General features: G+C 40.4%; 2 protein-coding genes and 1 long non-coding RNA gene across 3 annotated transcripts in view; 1 reads left to right on the forward strand and 2 right to left on the reverse strand.

Annotated features, from left to right (window-relative positions):
• Window positions 1–21,320, reverse strand: part of LOC103512355 (probable cytochrome P450 303a1) — a 22,459-nt gene continuing 1,139 nt past the window's right edge. The window contains exons 2-13 of the mRNA XM_026825855.1: window positions 12,889–13,226; window positions 12,017–12,441; window positions 11,294–11,402; window positions 10,505–10,626; window positions 7,766–7,885; window positions 7,014–7,155; window positions 5,773–5,931; window positions 4,058–4,314; window positions 3,519–3,627; window positions 2,727–3,025; window positions 2,144–2,285; window positions 1–484 (exon numbers count right to left, since the gene is read on the reverse strand). Of these exons, the coding sequence (XP_026681656.1) occupies window positions 303–484; window positions 2,144–2,285; window positions 2,727–3,025; window positions 3,519–3,627; window positions 4,058–4,314; window positions 5,773–5,931; window positions 7,014–7,155; window positions 7,766–7,885; window positions 10,505–10,626; window positions 11,294–11,402; window positions 12,017–12,441; window positions 12,889–13,225 (2,403 nt within the window). The 5' untranslated portion in view covers window position 13,226 and the 3' untranslated portion in view covers window positions 1–302. The remainder of the gene's footprint in view (window positions 485–2,143; window positions 2,286–2,726; window positions 3,026–3,518; window positions 3,628–4,057; window positions 4,315–5,772; window positions 5,932–7,013; window positions 7,156–7,765; window positions 7,886–10,504; window positions 10,627–11,293; window positions 11,403–12,016; window positions 12,442–12,888; window positions 13,227–21,320) is intronic.
• LOC113468735 lies at window positions 1,124–1,699 on the forward strand. The gene is made up of 2 exons (XR_003392383.1): window positions 1,124–1,160; window positions 1,565–1,699. It is a non-coding gene; the product is annotated as an uncharacterized LOC113468735 (long non-coding RNA).
• The window catches only part of LOC103512357 (early endosome antigen 1-like), a 17,492-nt gene continuing 10,582 nt past the window's right edge, over window positions 14,411–21,320 (reverse strand). Inside the window, exons 13-16 of the mRNA XM_017445375.2 lie at window positions 19,818–20,156; window positions 18,144–18,302; window positions 17,592–17,749; window positions 14,411–14,419 (exon numbers count right to left, since the gene is read on the reverse strand). Of these exons, the coding sequence (XP_017300864.2) occupies window positions 14,411–14,419; window positions 17,592–17,749; window positions 18,144–18,302; window positions 19,818–20,156 (665 nt within the window). The remainder of the gene's footprint in view (window positions 14,420–17,591; window positions 17,750–18,143; window positions 18,303–19,817; window positions 20,157–21,320) is intronic.

The raw sequence follows: 21,320 nt of genomic DNA on the forward strand, positions 1-21,320 counted from the left end.
TATTACGGGTATCTTTCGTATTCATCTTTTTCAAAAGTCAACTTCCTGGCCCAACTTCAGTTCATTCACGAAGAGTAAACTTTTTCCTAAGTTCACTTTAGGCACAACCATTGAACCTTTTTTCCTGGACTAAGTTGACTTCATTCACGAAGAGTGATCTTGTTTCCTGCACTAAGTTGACTTCAGGCACGAAGAAGTCAACTTTTTCCCAAGTTCTCTTCAGACACAGACATTCGAAAGGTTGAATGTCTAAGGTAACATCATTCACGAAGAATTAACTCGTTTCCTGGACTAAGTTGATTTCAGGCACGGAGTGTGACCCAAGCATTATACTCGCCAGGTGAAGGGGTGACACCATCCACGCCTAGGGTACTAGGTGGGGCCTCGCCTGGGGGTACGCTAAGGTCAAAGTTCTGTAGTAGAGACGCGGTGAGAAGGAAGATGTTGGATCGAGCCAAGGTTTGACCCATGCACTGGTGTTTGCCTGAGGACAATGAAAAGTGATAATCGGTTTATGGTGACGGATTAAATGTCGATAAAAGAAATAGCCAAGGTTGAGTGCGAAGGGCATCCGCTCGTAAAATATGTAACCAAAACCAAATGTCAGCCCAGAGCAATCACCCTAGTTAGGGCTGATTGAGAGGCTGACAAAAAACGCCGACCCCGTCTGCAGAGTACATTTTTATCACCGTTTTCCCGTGTACATGTACACGGGAAAATGCGAAGAAAAAGAAGATTAAATGGTGATAAAAATGTACCAAACTATCATTGTTCTTGTTCAAAAATTTGCGAAGGATAGTTAATAAACGAAATCGGAGGAAAAAATCAAGAGGCCAAGAGTTTTCAAAGAAGGAACTGTTACCACGGAGGTCTATCGGATAGGAGAAAGCCAGCTCTTCCGAGAGCGGAACCTTGAACTAACGTCCATCCATATGATCCGTACTCAAAAAGCCCGCTCTGAAGTTTAGATGTAGGGACAAACAGGCCTGAAACTTGGGTTGAGCTTATACGAACGTCCATCAAATATCTACGTGCTCTTTGCACTCTATTCGCACAACTTTTAGACTGCGGGAGTAAAGGGACTTTTCAGTCTCATTCGTGCAGTATAAACAAGGTGACTCTATTCCTACCACTTACCGGCGTATGATTTCGACTGCCAGGTACAAAATTAATTATATATTTATAGTTTTTTATTTTATTTCATCTAACACTTCTTTCACAAGCTCAATAAACCTTGAGCTGAATCCTCCTCGTTTAAAACTTTTGCAAAAATAGCTCAAGTTTGTGTCGACTGACGAGGAAACAGCTCAGATCTATGGCAATTCATTCTTTAGATCTTCATTCTTCACATGAAATGTTCTTTTTTCTTCTTTTTGTCTCAAAGTAATCCCATCCCCAGCTTTCCCCATTCGTGGCACAAGCTCTGCTTATACGGATGGGTATACCATTTATATAAAAAAAATGTATGTTCTGAGAGTTTTGTCAATCAAAAAATAAATGGAAACTTGATAAATTAAAAATTAATTAAGTTTTCCAAGCATGTTTGATTTTTGTTTGTTTCTAGGAAGATGATTATGAAGATTATCTGGATGATGATTATGAGGAAGATGATGACGATGATTACCTGCCTGCTCCTATTACAAAAAGGGATAAACTCAAGGAGCAGTCTCTGGATCCGAGCTTGGGGTATACGAGCAAGAATGCGGATATAAAGGTGAGTTGTAAGCGCTAAGTCGCGGGTCGATTCCCGCCCGGGGGAGGATTTTTATCCTAAACAGATATTGATTTATTTATTTTATTTCATATGTACATATGCCTTGGAGTCTATTTAGCTTGGAGGGTAGCGCGTCTGCTTTGTAAGCAATAAGGCGGCCAGACAGGTCATACCATCTGAGCTTGAGTGACGTACGTAAGATAGATCGCACATTCAAGCATGTGGTTCAGAACGAGCCAGCTAAACGCTCTGAAGTTTAGATGTAGGGACAAACAGGCCTGAAACTTGGGTTGAGCTTATACGAACGTCCATCAAATATCTACGTGCTCTTTGCACTCTATTCGCACAACTTTTAGACTGCGGGAGTAAAGGGACTTTTCAGTCTCACTCTTGCAGTATAAACAGGGTGACTCTATTCACACTACCTACCGGCACCGAACGGTAGATATTGGTCTGGTACTTGTATGGCACCCTTGTCGTTGAGGAATCTTTCCGGCCGGAAAACTTCAGGGTCATGCCAGAACTCCTTGTCCATAAGAACGCCATTGAAGTTAGCAATGATCATTGTGTCCTGGAAATGAACAAAACAAGATATTAGTACTAATTTATTATCAAAAATGTAAAAAAAAATAGCGATTTTCAAAATGGTCACATTCAAAGATAAGTTTATGTGCATACTAGCTTCAAAACTGTAAACTCAAGGTGGTCTTGCTCGCATACTATGTTCGAAACTATCAAACTCAAAGATATTCTTACGTGCATACTAGGTTCAATACTGTAAACTCTGAGATGTTCTCACGCGCAAACTGGGTTCAAAATTGTAAACTCAAAGATGCTTTTACACGCCTTCCAAGTTCAAAACGGTCAAACTCAAAGATGGATATTTTGAGAACAGTTTGGAAATTTTCGGAGTTTTCGACTTTTCTAGCCTGTTTTTCTGAAAAATGGTACATGGCGTTGAATGGTGAAACCCACTTTTTTCTGATTTTGGAAATAAGCTTTGTTCCATTACCTTAGGAATGAAGTACCCCTGTAGCGTGGTGTCTCGGAGGGCGCGGTGTGGTATACTGAAGGTGCGTCCCATGAACACTCGGACAGACTCGTACGTTATCGCCTCCAGGTAAGGCATGTGTGGCCGATCGTTCAACGAAGGTAGTCGATCTCGCCCGACCACCCGATCGATCTCAGCTTGGGCTTTCTTCTGTACGTCCGGATGTAGGAGGAGGTAGAGGAAGCCGAAACCTAGAGACTTACTCGTGGTCTCTGAACCCGCCATAAACATGTCCATGCAGATGGCGAGCAGTTGAGATTCTGTGGGGGGGAGTGATAAAGGGTTAATGGGATTGATAGAAGATATAAGGGTTAATTGAGGACCTAAGGTGTCCACACATAGTCGACCAGCCGTCGATCGATGTCGACTGACGGCCGGTCGACTAAGTTTGTACACACCTTGATAGAAAAAAATCAAAAAAATATGGCGAAGGTTAAAACCCTATTCACAGTGTTTCGAATACCATTACTGAAGCCAGCGACAACAGCACGTTGCATGTACCAGTTCTTGACGGATCAGTGAAGTTACTGATAATGTTACGGTTCCTTTGCTCCGCAATTTATTTATTTATTTTGATTGCACATATAACAGTTTACCTGTGTAGTACAATATATGTACAATACATATTAACATAACATAAATTAAAACTCAACAATCACGACATATAAAATCGCGATCAAAATTACGGGAATCGAACCCGTAACTACCTCTACTAATTAGTCTCTGGAGCAATCAGTTATTATTATTACTCACCTGAGAAAGTGTCAGTTTTGTCCTCTGATTTCAAAGTCTTCAGATAAACATCCATGATGTCTCTCATCTCATCAGGGTTAAATGTTTCCTTGTGATTGTCCAACTCATTCTGAAACAAACAGGATTATTGACGTATAGGTAATGGTGCTAAAAATAATGGTACCTACCTAGTACCTAGGTAATAACTAAATAAGTGGGATGGCAACAAATTAATTGACAACCACAATGCCATAAACCCTAAAGTAAGGAGACGAGCAGTTTAACACAAGTGGTTGTATTTTCCTTTCAGAATTTCCCAACTTCTGAAGCTCGTTTTTCCTCTTTTTCCTATGGTTTAGTACAGACGCTACCATGCCAAAAGAAGGGAAACGAGCTTCAGAAGTTGGGAAATTCTGAAAGTAAAATACGACTTGGGCCGGTCACTCACTAACTGGTAGACCTGACAGGTACGGCTAAACAGGTCCGTCTGTCAGGTCTACCTGATAGTGAGTACCCGGCCTTGGCCTTTTCGTGAAAGATTGAGTTCCGTGTGTACTCACCCTCAAGAATTTCCACACTTTCTGATGAATGCTGACAAAGGACTTGTACCCGCTCATCTCAGGAGCGACATATCTCAATATAGGAAACTGGGAGAACAGGGCCCCCACCATGTCAATATTTGCAAACAGTTCTGTCAGAAGGGATTGTATCTTCTTCAGTTCTTTGTCTTCTGGTGAGTAGCGGATACCGGCTAGCATGGACCAGAGCGTGTTGAGGACAGGCACCGAGAATGCGTCCCTCATTGGAATGATGGCACCTGGGAGTGAAAGATGTTCAAAAGTTTTTTTAACTACTTACTAAAGTTTTAACTTGGGAACCTACTAGAGGAAAAAACGGAGGGGCAGCTGTTTTATAAGGTCATATCGAAGTATTCTGCTTTTTTACTGGTATTTGATCCTAAAAGCACGGACACACAGGCGCTGCGGCATCTGTGCGTCTGACAGACCTAGGTGAGAAGCTTTTTCCGCGACACATGTTCCGACTCTCTTAAAACAGTCTGTCTGTGAGGCGATCTGAGCTTGAGTAGCTGGCGTTACCCGGAGCTGTCAAGTCAAACAAACAAATATTTAAAAACTCAGCATCATCATGCACCGTAGGTACCTAGTTCGATTGCAACAGGACCACCAAGTTAAAAAATAGGTACATTGCATATAGCGCACCTATGTACTTACGTGCCATAGGAATAGGTGACATTACAACTACTTACATAACCAAGTGCCAAAAGTGTAGGTGATATTGCAATGTCTATTGAGTCAATAGTATTGACCTAGTGAGAGTGCCAAAATTGTAGGCAAAATGTCCTAGAATAATAACTACCTATAAGGGACGATGTACCTACGTACTTAGACAAAGGGTTCATGGACACTTGAGTACACTGCCTGAATAGGTAAGTAAGATTATGTGTTACGATTGGCACTATTGGCAATCTATTTAATTATATCGCAATAAATTGCAATATTGTGAATATTGCAATTTATCCTAATATGTCAGCGCGGTGCGATGACAATTCAGAAGAATACATCTTTTAGGTTTGATAGAAGGAACTGTAACTGCAAAGTTTTTATCGTCCCGAAATCAAAGAGAGAAGGAAGACAGGATAGGAGAAAGCCAGCCGTCCCGAGAACGAACATTATCCGTTCAGGATAAATCCGCCCCAGGCAAGAATGGCACTCGCGGCCTAGTGCAGCTTACAAGGCAGACGCGCCACCAACCAAGCTAACTAGGCAAGTTTCTGTTAAAGTTGGGAAACAAAAAATTATGGATTACAATTGTGGGGAAATTACAAGCAAATGCAAAACTATCCCGGTTATTTTTACGATATTTTTCCCCAAGGAGGTTGCTCTGTGTTTATATTTACTTGTGTCAGTATTGTCAGGACAGACAAAAAACAGATCTGAGACCAAAGTTGACCCAGTGACCAATTCTCAGATTCCGATGCTGTAACCCATAAACCGTGGCACACTTAATCAAGCTGTTATGTCATCCGGATAATGATCATTCCTACAGAGAGAACTTTACTAAACTAGTTCCTTCATCTCACAGTGTCCTTGACTCAGACCATACCATAAGAATCAGGAAGTGGAGGAATGAGAATCTGGGTTATCATGCACCTTTGTAACCAATTATGACTTTATTACCTCAGCGCAAAGCAACGTTTCAGAACCATGTTCATGTGAATGACTATTTTTTGATTCCGCTTGTTTATTAGACTCACCTCCATCCTGCACTTCTTGCTTGAACAGTTGCACAAGTTGATATGCCTCTTCCTCCACAAGCTGCGCCATGGTTCTCTTTCCAAACCCGAATTCTCTCAACTGACGCAGTACGAACCGTCTCTGTTCCACCCACAGTTGTTCATCCGTTACCAGAAGTCCTGCGAGTAGAGGAGCCAAGTTAAGCCTTAATTAATCTGGAGTTAGGTAACCCTAATTACAACCAAACCTTGTGAATTGTATCAGTTACTTTCCCTGCATTTCAAAATAATCTCGAGTGACCAGTAACGGAATTGGCAGAATTTAAAGAAAATTTACAGAGGTGACAGAATTAGTGAAGGATGCTCTCAGTAATGATGCTGTGATATACACAAAAATTGTGACCAAGGTTTTTTAGCTTCACCGGAAATAAATCTTTTGTTCACCAGCCTTGGAGAGTAGCACATGTTCCTGTTCATTCTTCCTAAATAATAAGAACAAACATGACGTTTTTTCTTCTTCTTTCGAGAGGTTTGATAGAGAGAACTGTAAACAACAGAGATCTATCTTATCTCTCTGAAAGCGAAGAGAGGAGGACATGATAGGAAAAAGACGGCCGTTTCTAGAACGAACCTCATCTATGTAGGATAAAGATAGCTCCGGAAGAGAATCGAACTTTTTTTTCTCATTTTGATAGAGATGGCTGAGTTTATTAATATCTACTGTCAGGACCTTTTTGAAAAAAAAAAAAAAAAAAAAAAAAAAAAAAAAAAAAAAAAAAAAAAAACCCCGTCTGTAGAGTACATTTTTACCACCATTTTCCCGTGTACATGTACACGGGAAAAGGCGAAGAAAAAGAAGATTAAATGGTGATAAAAATGGACCAAACTATCATTGTTCTTGTTCAAAAATTTGCGAAGGATAGTTAATGAACGAATTTGGAGGAAAAAATGAAGAGGCCAAGAGTTTTCAAAGAGGGAACTGTTACCACGGAGGTCTATCGGATAGGAGAAAGCCAGCTCTTCCGAGAGCGGAACCTTGAACTAACGTCCATCCATATGATCCGTACTCAAAAAGCCTGCTCTGAAGTTTAGATGGTAGGGACAAACAGGCCTAAAAGTTGGGTTGAGCTTATACGAACGTCCATCAAATATCAACGTGCTCTTTGCACTCTATTCGCACAACTTTTAGACTGCGGGAGTAAAGGGACTTTTCAGTCTCATTCGTGCAGTATAAACAAGGTGACTCTATTCCTACCACTTACCGGCACCGAACGGTAGATATTGGTCTGGTACTTGTATGGCACCCTTGTCGTTGAGGAATCTTTCCGGTCGGAAAACTTCAGGGTCATGCCAGAACTCCTTGTCCATAAGAACGCCATTGAAGTTAGCAATGATCATTGTGTCCTGGAAATGAACAAAACAAGATATTAATACTAATTTATTATCAAAAATGTTATAAAATAGCGATTCCAAAATGGTCAGATTCAAAGATGAGTTTATGTGCATACTAGCTTCAAAACTGTAAACTCAAAGGTGGTCTTGCTCGCATACTAAGTTCGAAAAACCAACCTCAGTGGTGCAGTTGTTAACGCGTTGGACTTTGGATCTGGAGGTTGGTGGTTCGAGTCCAAGTCATGTCATGAAATTTATCTAGGTGAAATAATCAGGGAACGATGTTTGTGACAAGCATTTAAATATGCTTAACACAATTAAAATTCCTTTTTTTTCCTTTTTACTAAGTTCGAAACTATCAAACTCAAAGATATTCTTACATGCATACTAGGTTCAAAACTGTAAACTCAAAGATGTTTTTAGTCACTTTTTACACGCATACTAGCTTCAACTTCGAAGATGTTCTTGCGCTCATACTAGGTTCAAAACTGGAAACTCAAAGATGGTCATATTTTGAACAGGTTGAAAATTTTCGGAGATTTCGGTTTTGCTGGTCTTTTTTTCTGTAATCTTGGGAATAAACCTTGTGTCCTTATGTTAGCAATGAACATCTTCCCCTTACCTTAGGAATGAAGTACCCCTGTAGCGTTGTGTCTCGGAGGGCGCGGTGTGGTATACTGAAGGTGCGTCCCATGAACACTCGGACAGACTCGTACGTTATCGCCTCCAGGTAAGGCAGTGTCTGGACGAGTGACCGACGTGACCGTGTATACATAGAAGATGTTAAATACCGGTTAAGGTAGAAACACACTATCATGTCATGTGAGTTCACATGACGTGAGGGCAGTGTGGCTGTCATGAACGAAATTACCTACAGTATTATGGGAAAACTTTGAACTACATTTTTCTGACTCCTCATGAGAGCGTGACTATAGTGTCTGGACGAGTGACCGTGTTTGAAGATGTTAAATACCGGTTAAGGTAGAAACACACTATCATGTCATGTGAGTTCACATGACGTGAGGGCAGTGTGGCTGTCATGAACGAAATTACCTACAGTATTATGGGAAAACTTTGAACTACATTTTTCTGACTCCTCATGAGCTCACGTGACGTGATAGTAGTGTGTTTCTACCTTTGGCGTGATTGGTATCTACATAGGTGTGTTTTCCTTTCGGGAATCTTTCGGAAACGGAACCGGTTCCCTTTTAGTCCGTCCTTCCTTAATTATTACAATAGTAATAGAAAGGTATAAGGGACGGACTATTGTATTCGCTTCGGTGTCGTCTGTCGGTGTCTGTCTGTCCTCATAGAAGGACTTATCCAAACCTGGTCGACCTATATATCAAATTAAAGGTCTTTTTACCAGGAACACGAAAGTGGTGGTGCAAATTTTGTCCAGAGAACCATAAAGCCAAAAAAAAACTGGTTTTTGGGGGATTTTTTTCACATTTTCTCACACAAATGAGCTCTGATCTTGAAATTTGTATTCCGAATTCAGACGTTTTGAAAATAAAAGGAAATTCTGAATTCAGACATTTTGAAAATAACAGGAAATTCCGAATTCAGACGTTTTGAAAATAAAAGGAAATTCTGAATTCAGACATTTTGAAAATAACAGGAAATTCCGAATTCAGACGTTTTGAAAATAAAAGGAAATTCTGAATTCAGACATTTTGAAAATAACAGGAAATTCCGAATTCAGACGTTTTGAAAATAAAAGGAAATTCTGAATTCAGACGTTTTGAAAATAAAAGGAACTTCTGAATTAAGACTTGAAAATGAAAGGAAATGAAATGTTTGTCCTCGTGTTACGATTTGAGTGCACGAGAAAATTGAAAACCAACCGCAAAACTGATACCTACACGTTGTTCACCTTTTCCTCCTTTCTCTTCTGTCCCTCCTACTCATCCTCTTCCTCCTCTTTTTAGCCCGTCCTTCCTTTATTATTACGATAGTAATAAAAAAAGGTATAGTGGACGGACTATTGTATTCGCTTCGGTGTCGTCAATCTGTCACTCTGTCTGTCTGTCCCCATAGAAGGACTTATCCAAATCTAGTGGACCTATATATCAAATTAAAGGTCTTTTTATCAGGAACACGAAAGTGGTGGTGCAAATTTTGTCCAGAAAACCATAAAGCCAAAAACCCAAAAAAAACTGGTTTTTGCGGGATTTTTTTCACATTTTCTCACACAAATGAGCTCTGATGTTGAAATTTGTCGCGACGACCTATGAACGCGAAGCGAGAAAGTTTTAGATAACACTTCAGTCGTTAATTTAAGACCGGTTTTAGCGTTACCTATGTTAAGCTACGCCGAGCAAGGCCAATAAATGGATGGGTGACTTGAACATTATATTGGGAATGCTACACCGAGGAAGGCCAATAAATGGATGGGTGACTTAAACATTATATTGGGAATAAAGGGAGAACGGGCTCTAGTCTTGATTTTAAATCATTACATGAAAGTAAAATCAAAATAAGAATAATAATAAACTGAATATTAAACAAAATAGGTAGGTACATAAATACTGATTTTCTTTAACCTAGATCGAAAAATCCCCGGAGGGACGGGCCCTGCTTGTTGGAAACAGAAATGGCGCCTGTACTAAACTATAGGAAATCCAAGATGGCGCGCCATCGGAATCGGTTCTGTTTCCGAAAGATTCCCAAAAGGAAAATACGGAAAATACTCCTATTGTAAGACATCTTAATTAACGTATGTAGACAAACCAGTCCCACATACAGTATCTAGAATACTTGGGTACCTATTCCACAATATAGGTACAAGTTTACAATAGATCAGTTGCGCTTACTTGGGTGATGTTTCAAAGTCATAGATGAGCAGGAAAAATGAGGACCAACGGAATCTTTCTTTTTCTTCTACGACTTCTAGATCCCGAGATAAATCGATTAAAAAAATGCCGGTAAATCGTGAACTTTGACGTCAAGGACTAACGGAATCTTTTTCTTCTACGACTTCTAGATCCCGAGATAAATCGATTAAAAAAATGCCGGTAAATCGTGAACTTTGACGTCACTCTAGATCCCGAGATAAATCGATTTAAAAAATACCGGTAAATCGTGAAGTTTGACGTCACGGCATACGCTCCCGTAGCCTAGATCCCGAGATAAATCGATTTAAAAAATACCGGTAAATCGTGAACTTTGACGTCACGGCATACGCTCCCGTAGGCGCGATGACGTCACATGAAATATCCCGAGCAAAGCTCCTTCGCGGGCAACGCATTAATGTGTTTGTGCGTTTACGTTTCTGCGCAGTTTTTTCTGCTCCTCCGCTAGCGCGCTTGCATAGTGGCGCTACCTAACGGACGAAAAAAACAACTGCGTAAAGTTCGGCTTGGGCTTTCTTCTGTACGTCCGGATGTAGGAGGAGGTAGAGGAAACCGAAACCTAGAGACTTACTCGTGGTCTCTGAACCCGCCATAAACATGTCCATGCAGATGGCGAGCAGTTGAGATTCTGTGGGGGGAGTGATAAAGGGTTAATGGAATTGGCAGAAGAGATAAGGGATTAATTATTATTGATTTTATATCTATCATTCACTCCGATCCGATGTCGTATTAGGGATATGTGAATCCCGTGCCGACCAGACTGCTTGCCTCCAAAGAAATCTATGTTGTGTCAACTCCTCCCAGTCGTTCAGTCCCCATCTGTTTACAGCTACCTATGTACCTATCTAATAATGTATTTATGGCGAAGCTTAAAACTCTCTTCACGTCCCATCTAGCTACAGCTACCTATGTACCTATCTAATAATGTATTTATGGCGAAGCTTAAAACTCTCTTCACAGTGTTTGCCTCTTCACAATTTGTTGAATGCCATAACTTTAGTGACACCATCGGCAACAAACGGCATGTTGAGTATACCAGTTCTTGACGGATCACTTAAGTTACTAATAATATCACGGTTACTACTTGCTCCTCAATTAAGGAGCGCGGTAGCGCTCCGCCCCGCCAAGTCAAGAAAGTTTGACCGCGCTACTAGAGATATTATACGCGACAGGTTACAAGTACCAACACAATCACGACATACGAAATCGCGATCAAAATTCCGGGAATTGAATCCGGAACTACAGCTACTAATAAAATTAGTCTCTGGACTCTGAAGCAATTAGTTATTACTCACCTGAGAAAGTGTCAGTTTTGTCCTCTGATTTCAAAGTCTTCAGATAAACATCCATGATGTCTCTCATCTCATCAGGGTTAAATGTTTCCTTGTGATTATCCAACTCATTCTGAAACAAACAGGATGATTGACGTATAGGTAATGGTGTTAAAAATAATGGTACCTACCTAGTACCTAGGTAATAACTAAATAAGTGGGATGGCAACAAATTAATTGACAACCACAATGCCATAAACCCTAAAGTAAGGAGACGAGCAGTTTAACACAAGTGGTTGTATTTTCCTTTCAGAATTTCCCAACTTCTGAAGCTCGTTTTTCCTCTTTTTCCTATGGTTTAGTACAGACGCTACCATGCCAAAAGAAGGGAAACGAGCTTCAGAAGTTGGGAACGTGTTTTTTCAACGCCATAAACCCTAAAGTAAGGAGAAGAGCAGTTTAACACAAGTGGTTGTATTTACCTTTCAGAATTTCCCTGAAGCTCGTTTTCTGAAGCTCGTTTTTCCTCTTTTTCCTATGGTTTAGTACAGACGCTACCATGCCAAAAGAAGGGAAACGAGCTTCAGAAGTTGGGAAATTCTGAAAGTAAAATACGACTTGGGCCGGTCACTCACTAACTGGTAGACCTGACAGGTACGGCTAAACAGGTCCGTCTGTCAGGTCTACCTGATAGTGAGTACCCGGCCTTGGCCTTTTCGTGAAAGATTGAGTTCCGTGTGTACTCACCCTCAAGAATTTCCACACTTTCTGATGAATGCTGACAAAGGACTTGTACCCGCTCATCTCAGGAGCTACATATCTCAATATAGGAAACTGGGAGAACAGGGCCCCCACCATGTCAATATTTGCAAACAGTTCTGTCAGAAGGGATTGTATCTTCTTCAGTTCTTTGTCTTCTGGTGAGTAGCGGATACCGGCTAGCATGGACCAGAGCGTGTTGAGGACAGGCACCGAGAATGCGTCCCTCATTGGAATGATGGCACCTGGGAGTGAAAGATGTTGCACTTCTTGTTTGAACAGTTGCACAAGTTGATATGCCTCTTCCTCCACAAGTTGCGCCATGGTTCGCTTTCCAAACCCGAATTCTCTCAACTGACGCAGTACGAACCGTCTCTGTTCCACCCACAGTTGTTCATCCGTTACGAGAAGTCCTGCAAATAAAGGAGCCAAGTTAAGCCCTAATTAATGTGGTGTTAACACTAATTACAACCGAACCTTGTGAATTGTATCAGTTACTTTCCTTTCATTTCAAAATAATCTCGAGTGACCAGTGACGGAATAGCCAGAGTTAAAAGAAAATTTACAGAGGTGACAGAATTAGTGAAGGATGCTCTCAGTAATGCTGTGATATACACAAAAATTGTGACCAAGGTTTTTTAGCTTCACCGGAAATAAATCTTTTGTTCACCAGCCTTGGAGAGTAGCACGTCTACCTTGTAACCTAGCGCGGTCACGGGTTTGATTCCCGCCCGTTCTCGGAACGGCTGGCTTTCGCCTATCCTGTCTTCCTTCTCTCTTCGCTTTAGGGAAGATAAGACCTTAGCAGTTACAGTTCCCTCCATCAAACCTAAAAAAAGGAAGGAGAAAAAGGTACTTACCCTGTCGTTTACCCCAAGTTCTAGTCTCATAGAACGGACCACGGGGTCTCCCATCAAACTCCTCCTTGCTCAACATCTCCTTGATGGCGGGGTAGCCAAAACACACCACCTGCCGGTCCTTGCCCACTCGGAGCCCCACCACGGGCCCGTACTGTTTGGACAGCTCTGCACATGCTTGGTACAGATAGCCGGTCTGGTTACGCAACTTCTGAATGGCGAGAGCGCTGCCCAAAATGGGGATCCAGTCGGGCCCGGGGGGGAAGTTCCGGGGCTTCTTCGTATCCAGATAGGCCAGGATGCATATTATAACGAAGACGAGGAAGATTTCGAACCACATCCTGCGAATAGAGAGGAGGGGAGAGAATTAAATGGTTGAAAGAATGGGACATATGATTCACGTCTCTCATGTGAAAGAATAGAGCAGGAAAAAGATTAGGGAGTAGAAGAAAGAATTAAGTAGTGGAAAGAGTGTAGAAATTATTAAAAGGATGAAACAAAACCAAGTGGTGGAACTGTATGCTCTGTATTCACAGAGCAACGAAAAGAATTAAACGGTGGAAAGAATAAGAACAATCACTAGGCAGAGGAAAGCATTGATGGGGAAAAGAATAGGTCAATGGAAAGAATAGAGAGCAGAGGAAATAATAAAATGGAAAAGAATAGAGAGCAGAGGAAATAATAAAATGGAAAAGTATAGAGCAGGAGAAAGAATAGTACAAATAGACAAAGTAAAGAATAGAGAAGAGAGGCAAAAGAGCTGGAGAAAGACTAGAAGAAGCTAGTTAAGAATACCTGGATTCTAGATTACCTGCTCGTTTTGTTCCTAGATTCTAGACTTGTTTTGTTCCCTACAAAATTCCGGTCCCAGGCCTTGACATAATATGAATCCAGACCCAGACATATATCTCTTAAAACAAAGAACATAATATCTAATAATATATTTATTTTATTTATTTATTTATTTACACGCTAAGCAACAAGGCCATGTCTGGCTAATAATATATACCTACCATAAATATGTATAAATAAATAACTGGCTAAATAAATAATAAGCATAAGGAAAAGAATAGAGAAGAGAGGAAAAAGAGCTGGAGAAAGACTAGAAGAAGCTAGTTAAGAATATACCTGGATTCTAGATTGCCTGTTCGTTTTGTTCCTAGATTCTCGACTTGTTTTGTTCCCTACAATTCCGGTCCCAGACCTTGACATAATATGAATCTAGATCCAGACTTAAATCTCTTAAAACAAAGAACATAATATCTAATATGTAATATATACCTACCACTACCATATGTATAAATAAATAACTGGCTAAATAAATAATACTAAAATGGTGTACGTGTGTATGGGGCACTGGGTTTACATAACCCTACCTAGATCTGCTGCCCGGTGATATAACCGAGGTGGTTGAACCATACTGGAGGTCCACTTAGACATGTAGTCTATGACATAATCCATACCTTATTCTACGCTAGATTACATCAGGTGAAAGCTTCCGTGAGTCACTCGTGTTAAGAAACGCTCAGCGTGACTAGAATAGAGAGATGAGGAGAATTAAACGTGTGAAAGAATAGAACATGTGATTCAAGTCACTCATGTGAAAGAATAGAGCAGGAAAAAGATTAGGGAGTAGAAGAAAGAATCAAGTAGTGGAAAGAGTGTAGAAATTATTAAAAGGATGAAAAAAAAAACCAAGCGGTGGAACTGTATGCTCTGTATTCACAGAGCAACGAAAAGAATTCAACGGTGGAAAGAATAAGAACAATCACGGTACTAGGCAGAGGAAAGCATTGATCGGGAAAAGAATAGGTCAATGGAAAGAATAGAGAGCAGAGGAAATAAAAGCACAAATAGACAAAGTAAATAATAATAATAATAGTGCTTATTTATACTGCTCGAATAGGACTGAAAAGTCCCTTTACTCCAGCAGTAGGCTACTACTATTATTCTCACGTGACGTGATAGTAGTGTGTTTCTACCTTTGGCGTGATTGGTATCTATAGGTGTGTTTTCCTTTCGGGAATCTTTCGGAAAAGGAACCGGTTCCTTTTTAGTCCGTCCTTCCTTTATTATTACAATAGTAATAAAAAGAGGTATAAGGAACTGACTATTGTATTCGCTTCGGTGTCGTCTGTCGGTCTGTCCTCATAGAAGGTCCAAACCTGGTCGACCTATACATAATTATATCAAATTAAAGGTCTTTTTACCAGGAACACGAAAGTGGTGGTGCAAATTTTGTCCAGAGAACCATAAAGCCAAAACATATCAAATTAAAGGTCTTTTTACCAGGATCACGAAAATGGTGGTGCAAATTTTGTCCAGAAAACCATAAAGCCAAAAAGTCGACCTATGTATCAAATTAAAGGTCTTTTTACCAGGAACACGAAAATGGTGGTGCAAATTTTGTCCAGAAAACCATAAAGCCAAAAATCCAAAAAACTGTTTTTTGGGGGATTTTTTTCACATTTTCTCACACAAATGAGCTCTGATCTCGAAATTTGTCGCGACGCATAAAAACTGGTTTTTGGGGGATTTTTTCACATTTTCTCACACAAATGAGCTCTGATCTTGAAATTTGTCGCGACGACCTATGAACTCAAAGCGAGAAAGCTTTTTGATTCAGCGACGCCGAGGAAGGCCAATAAATGGATGGGTGACTTAAACAATATATTGGGAATCAAGGGAGAACGGGCTCTAGTCTTGATTTTAAATCATTATCTACATGAAAGTAAAATCAAAAAATCAAATCAAGAATGATAACAAACTGAATGTTAAACAAAATAGGTAGGTACATAAATACTGATTTTCTTTAACCAAGATCGAAAAATTCCCGGAGGGACGGGCCCCGCATCGCGACAGAAAAGTCCGACATGAAAAAAGTCCCAGTTTCTTTTTCGTAGAGGTTTGATAGAGGGCACTATAACTGCTAATGTACTTATTTTATCGTTCCGAAATCGAAGAAAGAAGGAAGACAGGGTAGGAGAAAGACGGCAGTACCGAAAACGAACATTATGAGTTGAGGATAAAATCAACCCCGAGCGGGAATCGAACCCGCAGGAAAACCCATTATTCTATCTCTTAGATTTAGATTGAACAAAAAAACATCTCAATGAAAAAAGTGAAAAAAGAAAATGGGATCCATTGTATTAAATTTGATTTGTACAAAATTATAAAAAAATGAAAACGTGAAAATTGATTAAAATTAAGAACTAAAACAGAAGTAGATACAAGAGGAGACTACAACCAAAAAAGAAAGGTAATACTACAATAAGTACATAAAGACTACAAAATAAGAAGATAATGTCAAAACTTGAGCCCTTCATAGATTAGATACAAAAACTTAAAGCTTAATATTAAAACTGATCTTTCATGTCCATGATAATGTTAAAATACTAATTGTTAATACTGTAAAGTGTAAACTCAATATGGCAATTTTAAGCAGACAAAAAATCACATTGCTATGGTCCCTACCACATAAAAAATGTGGAATAGTTCTATGGCAAGTTTCATAGAATAATCACAAACTTTAACGAAAACTGCCAATACTGTGTCTCTTCATGATAGCGTGTGACTTGAGGCTAGCAACTGATCTCTATCGTATCCTTACTTCAAATCTCTAAAAATACATACCTACCTACTTTTTCTCAAAAGTAGGTATTGGGCAAACCATGAAAATACAACAATGTGTCCACACATAGTCAATGGCCGTCGATCAATGTGAAAGAATACAAAAGACTTTTTTTTTTCTTTTTCAGTCGACAATCGATCGACGACCGTCGACTATGTGTGGACTCAGCTTAACGCTACAGTAAATATGTAAATCAATGAGCTTTTAGATCAGGTACATGATTATGAGCTTAAAATTGTATAAGGAAAATTTCAAGATGAAATAGAAATGGAGGTAGGTTAGGTACTTTTTAAAATCAATATTATTGTAAGTACAGATAGAGAACTTTACAGCTATACGTATCTTTTTCCTGATGAATTTTCACATCAGCATAAGTTTTCCTTGAGGATTTTTACATCAAATTAAGTTTTTAATTTGGCAGTTCCAATTCTTCTCGATTAATTTTAGACGTATGTTTTCCAAAGAATTTTAAGTACAGCGATGTATGTTTTCCAAGGAATTTTAAGTACAGCGATGTATGTTTTCCAAGGAATTCTACAGCGACTTATGTTTTCCAAGGAATTTTACAGCGACGTATATTTTCCAAGGAATTTTACAGCGGCGTATGTTTTCCAAAGAATTTTACAGAGACGTATGTTTTCCAAGGAGTGTTTACAGCGACGTATGTTTTCCAAGGAATGTTTACAGCGACGTATGTTTTCCAAGGAATTTTACAGCGACGTATGTGTTCCAAGGCATTCTACAGCGATGTATGTTTTCCAAGACATTCTACAGCGATGTATGTTTTCCAAGACATTCTACAGCGACGTATGTTTTCCAAAGAATTTTACAGAGACGTATGTTTTCCAAGGAATTTTACAGCGACGTATGTTTTCCAAGGAATATTTACAGCGACGTATGTTTCCAAGGAATGTTTACAGCGATGTATGTTTTTCCTCGAGTAATCTGGGTTACTGGGTAAATTTATCGGTCCACTAGTAGTGTAGTGGTTAACGCGTTGGACTTCGGACCTGAAGGTTGGTGGTTCGAGTCCAAATCAAATTATAAATCGAGGTGTAGATATTATTTGAGGAGCCATACTGTATTGTAAAGCGGACAATGACAGTTCATCCCCACTTTGACTCGTAACATCACTCAGAGTTATGCTCTCTGCTGAGAACACTAGCTCTGGATTAAGCAGCTGTAGTGCACCATGACTCATTAGTACGACGTTCTTGTTACAGAGGGTTTCACCTGGAACAAAACATATTATTATTAAGAGGTTTGTTGGAGGAAACTGTAAGGAAAAGAATTGACGGGAACTGTAAGGAACTGTGGGGAAAGATTGTGTGAATCAAGACTTGAGTGAGAAAAAATTATTAGGACAAGAGGTACAGGATACATAATAGGGCTACCTGGAAGGGACTGACAAGAAACCCTATTTAAATAGGAAAACCTATATCGTCCCGAAAGCGAAGAGAGAAGGAAGACAGGATAGTCACATGACCTCAGATTTCAAGGTTATTTCATAGAAATAATATAAAAAACCTACGATTTGAATACCTGCCTATGTTATTTTGAAATTTGAAAATGTTAAACAAAGATGATCATTTTAGACAAAAGAGAACTTATCCGGAATTCTTCTTACCTAGGAACTTTGGCTTCCTAACTTCTATCACTCTATCGTCAGGTTGAGTGGCAGAAGACCTGGTAGAGTCCATGGATTTCCTCTTGAGAGTATGTTCAGAGATTTGAATGATGGTGATACAGCTCGGGTTGAATACTACTAGGAATGGCTTGCGGAACACTGGAAATGAAACATAAAATGAGATTTGAAACAATGGAAATTAAAAAGATAAAATTAGATTTGAAACACTGAAAATGAAAAAGATAACATTTGATTTGAAACACTGAAAATAAAAAAAGATAACATTTAATTTGAAATTCAGGAAATGACACATGTTTGAATGGTTTCAAAGCTAACCTATTAGAGCCCAAATGAAAATCAGTGGTTGTGTGGAAGAGCTCACGTAAGTGAGAACCATGCCACATGAAATAAAGCCTTACAAAATAAAATAAGTCAGCTCCCATGGCGTAGTGGTCACTGCGCTCGCCTTGCACGCGGGAGACCCGGGTTCGATTCCCGGCGGGGTCAAGAAGATCTGGGTTACTGGGTAAATTTATCGGTCCACCAGTGGTGTAGTGGTTAACGCGTTGGCCTTCGGACCTGAAGGTTGGTGGTTCGAGTCCAAATCAAATTATAAATCGAGGTGTAGATATTATTTGAGGAGCCATACTGTATTGCAACTCTTGAGGTCTTATCGTCCCCAAAGTGAAGAGAGAAGGAAGACAAGATTATAGGAGAAAGCTAGCCGTTCCGAGAACGAACCCTGCCGTTTAGGACACTTTAGGGCAAAGTTCGCCCCGCGGCGGGAATCGAACCCGCAACCTAACCCTTACAAGGCAGACGCGCTACGCTCCAAGCTAACTAGGCTGGTAACAACAGAAAAGAGATCAAAAAGACACAAAGGAGAAACATAACACCAACCTGCCAACCTATAATTAGCTCGGAGGGCAGCACGTCTGCTTTGTAAGCGCTAGGCCGCGGCTTCGATTCCCGCCCGGGGCAGATTTTATCCTAAACATATAAGGTTTTCCAGAAACGGCTGGCTTTCTCCTATCCTGTCTTCCTTCTCTCTTCGGGACGATAAGACCTCAGCAGTTACAGTTCCCTCTATATTAAACCTCTTAAAATAATGATAAAATATCCTCCTCATATTAGGTAACTATAATACCTACCTACTAGCTCCTATGGCGTAGTGGTCACTGCGCTCGCCTTGCACGCGGGAGACCCGGGTTCGATTCCCGGCGGGGTCAAGAAATTTGTATTTGGCGTAGTGGTCACTGCACTCGCCTTGCACGCGGGAGACCCGGGTTCGATTCCCGGCGGGGTCAAGAAATTTGTATCTGCAAAGGATTGATTCCGTGACTGGCTGTTGCGGGGCCCACTCAGCCTCGTGAGGAAAATGAGTAGCTGTGTAATAAAATGCGCATAGCGACCGGTGCCAGCATGGTAGGTAAACATTGGATTATTGAGATATTGGGAAAATCCTACAATGCTGCAGTGAGCACCAAAGTTGTGACATAATAACACAAAGAAACTGCATTTACATTTACTTTCTCCAATTCAATGAAGACCAAATCTACACTTTTATGTTCATGATTTAGGAAGTTTTCTATGGCATTTATATTAAACTGGCGATTTTGATTGGCTGATATAAGTACCCATATTTCCCTCGAGGTTGGATGGAAGAGAACTCACCTCTGTGTCGACAAGTGGTCGGATCGAACGTGACAAAGCCAGAGTTCTGGGTCGAGTACACAATACAGTGGGGCGAGATGACCGTCACACTCTGAATACTACCCCCGCCCATATCCTTCCTGCACATCTCATCATAGTCGACATTGTTCCACCGCGCTACCACCAGACTGCTCCCCTGGGCTATGGCCACTATGTTCTGACATGGGGAGATGGCCACGGAGGTGACCTTGGTGAGGTTAAGGATGGGTGACGTGTCGAGCGTGGGGGAGGCACAGGAGCTCATCTCAGCAGCTGTCACCAGGTGACGCAGGTTGGCACTCTGGAGACTCCGGTTTGAACCTGGGAGTGGGGGAAAAAAATAGGTAATATGTAGTTGGTAGTGTTAATCGAGAAACGGCATTTCATGCGAACACATTAAAAAGTTCTTTAAAACCCTTCGGAAAAAAGACGTTATTAAAGAGTTAAATGGGTAGCGCATCAGCGCTAGGTCGCGGGTTCGATTTCCGAACGGGGTAGTTTTTATCCTGAACAGATAAGGTTCGTTCTCGGAACGGTTGGCTTTTTCCCATCCTGTTTTCCGTCTCTCTTCGCTTTCGGAATGACAAGACCTTAGCAGTTACATTCCCTCTGTCTGATTGGGTTTATAATTCTATGTACTCACCCACAATAAGCAAAGCCATGTGTTTCTGATGAATGAACGTAATGTTGTGCACCATTTCTCGTGAGGAAAATGAGTAGCTATGTAATATAAATGCGCATAGCGACCGGTGCCAGCATGGTAGGTAAGTGAGAGCTGGATTATTGCAATATGTGTATTTGGAAAAATCCTACAATGCTGCAGTGAGCACCAAGGTTGTGAAATAATAACACAAAGAAAGACATTTTTTTTTTTTTTTTATTAAAATAAAATAAAAAGTGGTTCTTTTGATCCCTTGTGTACCCCGTCTATTTTGTTTAGAAAAAACTTCAACCCTGCTGGGAATCGAACCCGGGAACTCCGGCGTGTAGTGTGTTTACTCACCTATAGTTACAGGTAGATAGTTCCAGTAGAGAGGTTCAGATCTAGTACTCCGGCCCTGATCGTCTACAAATAGAGCGCCGGTATTGAAGCAGGCGAGGTGTTCGTGTTTGGATATGTTGAGGAGACAGAGGGGGCGAGACCCAGGGGCGGACACCACGGGCTCCTTGGTGCTCAGCCAGGCTGGAACAAACAGAGGGGTGAAATCAGTACAGTAAGAAGAGAACTCTTTGTCGTGACCATAAGTTATAATAATCCTTTCATCTACATATTGCGGATAATTTTAAATTTTGATAATTTATTTATTGTTCCATATACATGAATTGCTTAGAACATATATACCTATATAAAAATAATAATAATAATTTACCACTACCACTGGACTATAAAAAAAGTCCTTGAGCGAACTTTCCCACGACAGAATGATATGAAGGCAGAGTAAAAAAGATTTAACTGGGCATATAAATTTAGGTACAGGTAGGTAC

This window comes from Diaphorina citri, unplaced genomic scaffold (genome assembly GCF_000475195.1).
Source record: "Diaphorina citri unplaced genomic scaffold, Diaci psyllid genome assembly version 1.1 scaffold829, whole genome shotgun sequence".
In the NCBI taxonomy this organism is placed as follows: domain Eukaryota; kingdom Metazoa; phylum Arthropoda; class Insecta; order Hemiptera; family Psyllidae; genus Diaphorina; species Diaphorina citri.